This window comes from Triticum dicoccoides, chromosome 2A (assembly GCF_002162155.2).
Source record: "Triticum dicoccoides isolate Atlit2015 ecotype Zavitan chromosome 2A, WEW_v2.0, whole genome shotgun sequence".
Lineage (NCBI taxonomy): Eukaryota > Viridiplantae > Streptophyta > Magnoliopsida > Poales > Poaceae > Triticum > Triticum dicoccoides.
Genome location: NC_041382.1, coordinates 56,946,162 through 56,952,960, shown reverse-complemented (window position 1 = coordinate 56,952,960; position 6,799 = coordinate 56,946,162). Strand labels below are relative to the sequence as shown.

Here is a 6,799-nt window from a genome sequence, read left to right as displayed (position 1 = left end):
GTCTCAAGCTAGCTGTAGTGATCATTTTGATCAATCATTACCTGTAATTATCCTCACTATATTCTTTTCTATGGTATTATGCAGGATGAAGATTTATGAAATGAAAAAGGTGGACGCTATGGCATTGGGTTCGTTGACCCAAATACCATTAATGAATACACATGGAAATTAGATCTGTATTACGAAAAAAGTGTAGAGAAAAGCATGCTAGAGTTCTTCAAGCGCCTCAAATACAATGAAGATATACTACTTCCTTACAACTTCGAGTGAGTCACACTGTCTTGTACTACAAATTCTGTTTTTGCCTACTAGCTAGCTACATGTTTTTGCTTCACTAGTAGAAAAGGGTCAAACATGAAGCACATTAGTGCCAGTTTGAATTTGAGCCGGCACTAATGGTACCATTAGTGCCGGGTCGAACGACTATGTATTAATTCCGGTTCGTGTTGAACCTTTAGTACCGGTTCGTGCCACGAACCGGTACTAAAGGGGTGATGGCAGGCTGGCGTCAGGCTAGGGCCCCACGATCACCTTTAGTACCGGTTCGTGGCACGAACTGGTACTAAAGGGCTAACCATTAGTACCGGTTTGTGCCACGAACCGGTACTAAAGGGGTCTGACCTATAGTACCGGTTTGTGACACAAACCGGCATTATAGGGCAATTTTCAAACTCCACCCCCCCCTCGTGTGTCGCCATTTCAGTTCTGAAAAAATCAAAAGAAAATGATAAAAAACTTCAAAAAATAAAATCCTTCGAGAGGTAGTTATATTACTACATCTACTAGTTAGGAAAATTTGAAAACTTAAATTTGGACATGTTTTGCAAAAAGTGTAGGAAAAATGTAAAACGGCTACAACTTTTGCATACGATGTCGGAAAAAAACGTATAATATACCAAAAAATTCAGCACGAAAATCCGCATCCGATGGAGACCGCCTACGGCATGTTTGCAATTTTTTAGAATCCTCAAATTCCAAAAGGAAAAAAAGATATGGTCAAATTTAAGGTTTTTTTTAAAAAATTGTTAAATCTGGGCAAACTACTTATTCAAGAAGTATTAATGTTACTACATAATTATTCAAGAATATTAGTGTTACTAAATAATTATTTCAATTTTTTGAATTTTGGTCAAATCTGGTCAAACTGTGGTCAAACTGTGGTCAAACTATGGTCAAACTTATTCAAGAAATATTAGTGTTACTAAATAATTACTGTTTTTAGAATAATAGTTTCAAACTCAAACAGTGAAATGTGTGACTTCATGCTCAAGCTAAACTCCTGAGGGTTAATAGGATTGGCATCTTACTATTGTCAGGAAAACAACAAGTGCAGACTTGGAAACGAAGGGGAATAGAACCCGAAAGTTAAGCGTGCTCGGGTTGGAGTAGTGAGAGGGATGGGTGACCGGTCGGGAAGTTAGATGATTTGGAATGAGTGATCCACACTTGAGCAGTTAAGATAGGTGATTAGAGACTAAATCACCAAATAATTCAAAAAAATTAAAAATCAAAAAAAAATAATCAATTTTTTTTTTCAAAAAATTCAAAAAAAAACCTTTAGTACCGGTTGGTAACACCAACCGGTACTAAAGGTCCCCCATACCAGGGTGCGAGCTCACGCCACGTGGTGGCACTTTAGCACCGGTTCATGCCGAACCGGTACTGAAGGGGAGGGGCCTTTAGTGCCCACCAATTAGTGTCGGTTATGGAACCGGCACTAAAGGCCCTTACGAGCCGGTTTTAAAGCTCCGTTTTCTACTAGTGCTTACATATGCCCGCTTAATTAAGACATGCAAACGTGTGTGCATGCAGATTTCACTGGATCTTGTTAATCATTAAAGTTGATGAAAGAACAGTTGAAGTACTAGAGTCACTACTTAAAAAAGCAAGTAACTACACCATCGTGAAGGGGATAGTCAACAGGTAATTTCAATCATTATTAACTATATCTCGGCCTATTTAATTAGTTCGTCATTTCCTGATAACAACTATTTAATAACCCATTTATTCATTTTCTTTGTCGGTGGGCAGGGCTTGGGCAAAGTTCATCAGGGCCACTCCAGGCCCATGGAAACAAGATCTGAAATGGTATCGACCCTAGGTAAGTAATTAAGTAGTACTAGCTAGCTGTCATCTCTTTAATTATCATGCTTGATTGATTATTATCTGATCAAATTCCATTCTCGTAAAGGCCCTAAAGCATGCGTCGAGGAATAATCTGCGTGCATACTACGTTTGCGAGAACATTCGCATGATGGCGTCCGAAAGGAGCAAATCTCAAAGACAGGAGTGGGTACGTTTGTGAGAACACTATTCACAATTTTTACACCATTATCAATATCTAGTCACACAACTAATACACATGCATATTGATCTCCTTCTTAACAGTTCAAAGAGGTGCGGGAGCAGCTCCTACCAACGGAGCGCATACAAGCAATTCAAGAGGAAATAGCGGGATTTTTGCTCGACCAGGTCATAGATCCCAAATTAAGGAGAATACTATTACCCGCTACCGCCCCCATGAACCACTTCCAATTGTTATCGTGCTCCGAAGCCTCCAATTAGGCTGATGCCACTGGCTCCGAAGGCAAGGATGGATTTTCCCTATATAGGACAAATGTTTCCTACAAGTAGTGGTAGTTACCACCACTTGCGTTTTGTATGTTGTATGTAGTATCTGACGAAACCGAGAGTATGTACGTGTAGTATCGACGCGGATTTTTGGGACATGCGGCCACGCGCTGCCGATATCCAGCCCGTCCATGCGCGCTTTGCGATTCTTAACTTTAATAGGCCCTCTGGCAATACGGGGCTGCTCGATCCATAAATCTGATAATACATCTCTTTATACGTTCTGTGATCTGGCCCACGTCGAATTTATGTATTGTATGAATACACGGACAAGATAGCTCGCCGACCTGGTAATTAATTTCCCTGGGTGTCCGCTGGTCGTGCTTCTGGACGGGTCGTCCGGTGAACTCGCAGCACATCTAGCTCCCCCCACTCGCGCGTCGGCGTCAAGGTGTGGAGATGGAGTCCGCGGGGACGGAGATCAGGTCAGTATGTCTGCACCAATCCATCTATTGTGTTCTTTCTCTTTCAGCATGGAGTTCATGCTTACACAGTGCCTCGTTTCCTCTCAATCCCCTAGCTTCACGTTCCCCGGTTCTGGATCTGGTGCATCCAATGGATGTAGCGGCCCGGCAGTCTCACCAGATTCGCCGCGGTTTGCAAGGCATCCTGGATCCCTGGGTGCAGTTCGTGAGGTCGCCGAAGATGATCCCAGCGGCTGATTCCCAGATTTATTAGATACAGTTGAAGTTGTTCTGCGCCCAGACGTCAGCGATTCAGAAGAGAATAAGGCCAGCAGGGCGGAGAATGTGTATGTAGCCCTGGATGACAAGGTTGGATGGGTTAGCAGGTAATCCCTGTTTCTTGCTTCTCTGTTTTAGCTCATACCGGCCGGCTGGCCTGATTTGATTGCCTGCGTCCGTGGTTCAGGAAACGGCGGGATGTCATGCCAGACGAAAGACCAACAAGTGCAGACAGGGTCACCGCGCTGGAAAAAGCTCTAACCGGGTTTGCAGATAGGGATTCAGATTCTGTTGTGACTCCGTCCGTTGGGCTATCATTTGACTCGATAAATGAGGCCTATGAATTCTACAACCTGTATTCTTGGGAGAGTGGATTTGGTGTTCGCTATGCAAAGAGCAGGACGAATGTAAAAGGGACAGATACATGCAGTAGTTCGTCTTCTGCTGCTCGGTATGAGTCCTACAAACAAGTGTTCACTGTCTAATGTGTCGTCTGTTACCATGATGTTTGTTGCATATCTAAATGCATTTTGGTTGGTTATTTTCTTGCAGGGCAAACCAAAAGAAGCAAATTCGAAGTCTACACAGTGTCAATGCCAAGCCATGATAAGGCTTCTCCAAACGGACAACGAAGGCTGGTACATCAACGAATTCAGGTCCAAACACAACCACCCCATGCTGAACACTTGTGCTGAGAAGTTGCATTTCCCATCGCATAGGCATATTGACAAATACACACGTGAGCTTGTTTCTCAACTGAGACAGAACAATGTAAATCTGAGCAAGGTTTATAGTATAATCGCAACATTTTTTGGTAGAGTTAAGAATGTGCCGTTCACCAAGAGATGTTTAAGGACTCTGTGTGGGAAGCTTAGCAGGGAGCAAGCTGATGACGATGTGCGAAAGACAATGGCTATTTTTTCAGAAATGAAAGCACAAGACAGCGAGTTCACATACAACGTTCAGGTAGATGATGAGAGTAGGATACGGACCCTTATGTGGACGAACTGGCGTAGCAAAACACAGTACCATCACTTCGGTGACCTTATCACCTTCGACACGACATACAAAACAAACCTGTATGATATGCCATTTGGTCTATTTGTGGTGGTGAATAATCATTTTCAGAGTGTGCTTTATGCAGGGATTTTGATGCGAGACGAGACCGAGGATACATTCAAATGGATTTTTGACGAGTTCGTGAAGATGATGGGTGGTAAAAAACCAATTACAATTCTAACAGGTAATGGGGGCGTCTCTGGAGCGCTTTTGTGTTTATACCGTCTTTAGTACAACCAACCGGGTGCATGACTTTTGCATGTTTCCTTCACAGATCAAGCTAGAGCCATGGAAAAGGCAATCGAGGAGGTGTATCCTGAATCCACACATCACTGGTGCAAATGGCACGTGCTGAAGAAGGCCAAAGAAAACCTGGGTGCTCATTACACCAAGAAGTCAGATTTCAGGGCTGAATTCCACAAGCTTGTGCATGAGATGCTGACTATTGATGAATTCGAGGACGGCTGGGCAGCATTGCTTGACAAATATTCACTAAAAACAAATCCATATCTCGTGCAGCTCTACGAGACTAGGCAGAAGTGGGCAAAACCTTACTTTGCCGGGAAATTCTGTGCTCGCCAAACCAGCACTGGCAGGAGTGAGAGTGCAAACCATATGCTGAAGCAGTATGTCCCCCCGTCATGCTCAATGAATCTATTTGTCAAGCAATACAACAAGCTCCAGTTCGACTGAGAACAGGAGGAAGGATTCCAGGAGAAACATACTAGACTGGTGAGAATTTCTTCTTGTATGCCATGAACAATTGCTTACTCAGAATCGCTGTGAAAAATGATATCTATTTTTTCCAAACAGAGTCATGCTGTGCTGAAGGTGAACACCTCTCTTGAAGTACACGCAAGCAAGATATATACCAGGAAGATGTTTGAGATTTTTGGTGGCATAATGTATGAATCTGGAATGTATGATGTCGAAGAAATCATAGAGAAGCAGAAATACATAGTGACACACCGGAAAGCCGAGCTCCGTGAGAAGTGGTTCAAGTGCCGGTTTGAGGTCAACGTGTCTGATAACCTTGGTTATTTCTTGTGCATTTGCGGTCTGTTTGAGCACATGGGCATGGTTTGCTGTCACTCGCTATAGGTTAGTTTCGCGCGACCATTTTTATGATCAATATACATTGATAGGTGCTTTATTTTGGACGACTTCACAATTGTCTTCATGATGAGCAGGTGATGGTTCTACTACGCCTGAAGCAGATGCCTTCGAGGCATATACTGAAAAGGTGGAGCATACACGGCAGAGACAACCTGCCAGCGCATCTGAAGCACTATCAACAAGACATGGGTCCGCCGGATGCGCCCACTTTCAGGCATTCTGCTCTGTACATCACTGCCCTGGAGGTTGCAAATATGGGGGACAGGAACCCGACAGCTTTTGAGTTTATGATGACAGGCCTGGTTGAACTTAGAACAAGACGCGCCGAGGTGTGCGCGTTCAACGACGGCCTTGGCGTCGTTGAGCAACAGGTATCCAACAATGTAGTTCTTGGCGGTCCAAACTCAAAGTTTGTCAATGGCAAGACATCTTTCTCCGTAAGAAGTGTGGAAGGCAATCGAACTAAATCACGCGATGCCGCGTCGGTGTCTGTGCATCCTCCAATTAGCCAGGCCTCAGAAGCATCATGCCCAAATGGTCATGGGTACAATTCACATTTCTCTGAAGTCGCCTCCAGCCTGATGCCCAATGTTGAACAAGAACTGCTTGCCCCGGAAAGAAAAAACAAACGAGGCCGGCCAACCACTAGCCGTGATAAAGCTCCTTATGAGAAAGACAACGCCAAGAGATCTAGGTTCTGTTCCATCTGCAGGGGCAAAGGTCACAAAGCCAGCACTTGCCCTGATCGAGGTGATATCCCCAAAAAGGAAAGGAAGGTGGCCACATGCGGCAAATGCGGGGTTCCAGGGCACCGAAGGACGACTTGCAGCAAGCCTCTCGTCTCGATGATGCCCGGTGTCCCTCCTTCACATTAGACGGTGAATTTCATACGCTAATTCCCCCGTGTAACATTTGCTTAGGTATGGGCGTGCTGTCTGAACGTATCTAGATGCACATGTGTCGTGCTATCTGAACATACGTACTTGCGTTTTATATAATCTATCAAACGTGTTTGAACGATGAAAATGTGTATCCAGCTGTCTGAACGTATCTAGATGCACATGTACGTGATGAAAACTCCTGCTTCGAAATGTAACCAGGAATTCATAACTTGCAGCCTTGCTCCAGGCATTTATGAATGCATTGATGCAAACAAGCCGTGTGTGGGGGAAGGACTTTCGAATTTCAAAATCTTCCCCTTGCCGCGCGCTATCCCCCTGTCTATAAAGCCTTCCAAAGCTCATCCTGGTGGCATCACACGCTCGACAGTCATGTCGAGCTCTAGCTCTGCGTACTCGAGCGAGAGGGAG

At 44.3% G+C, this 6,799-nt stretch overlaps 1 protein-coding gene across 1 annotated transcript; it reads left to right on the top strand.

The window, feature by feature from the left end:
• Positions 1-2,907: 2,907 nt before the first annotated feature.
• LOC119353191 (protein FAR1-RELATED SEQUENCE 5-like) lies at positions 2,908-6,507 on the top strand. Its single transcript, XM_037619779.1, has 7 exons — positions 2,908-3,056; positions 3,152-3,421; positions 3,502-3,765; positions 3,867-4,557; positions 4,648-5,105; positions 5,187-5,474; positions 5,564-6,507. The coding sequence occupies exons 4-5, from the start codon at positions 3,918-3,920 to the stop codon at positions 5,064-5,066; spliced, it is 1,059 nt and encodes a 352-aa protein (XP_037475676.1). The 5' UTR covers positions 2,908-3,056; positions 3,152-3,421; positions 3,502-3,765; positions 3,867-3,917; the 3' UTR covers positions 5,067-5,105; positions 5,187-5,474; positions 5,564-6,507.
• The last annotated feature ends 292 nt before the right edge of the window (positions 6,508-6,799 follow it).

What these genes read in the sequence shown, in the direction of transcription:
- LOC119353191 (XM_037619779.1), top strand. Translation starts at nt 3,918, where the DNA reads ATGATAAGGCTTCTCCAAACGGACAACGAAGGCTGGTACATCAACGAA. An exon ending in ACCAATTACAATTCTAACAG is followed by an intron (nt 4,558 to 4,647) that starts GTAATGGGGGCG and finishes TTTCCTTCACAG; the next exon opens with ATCAAGCTAGAGCCATGGAA.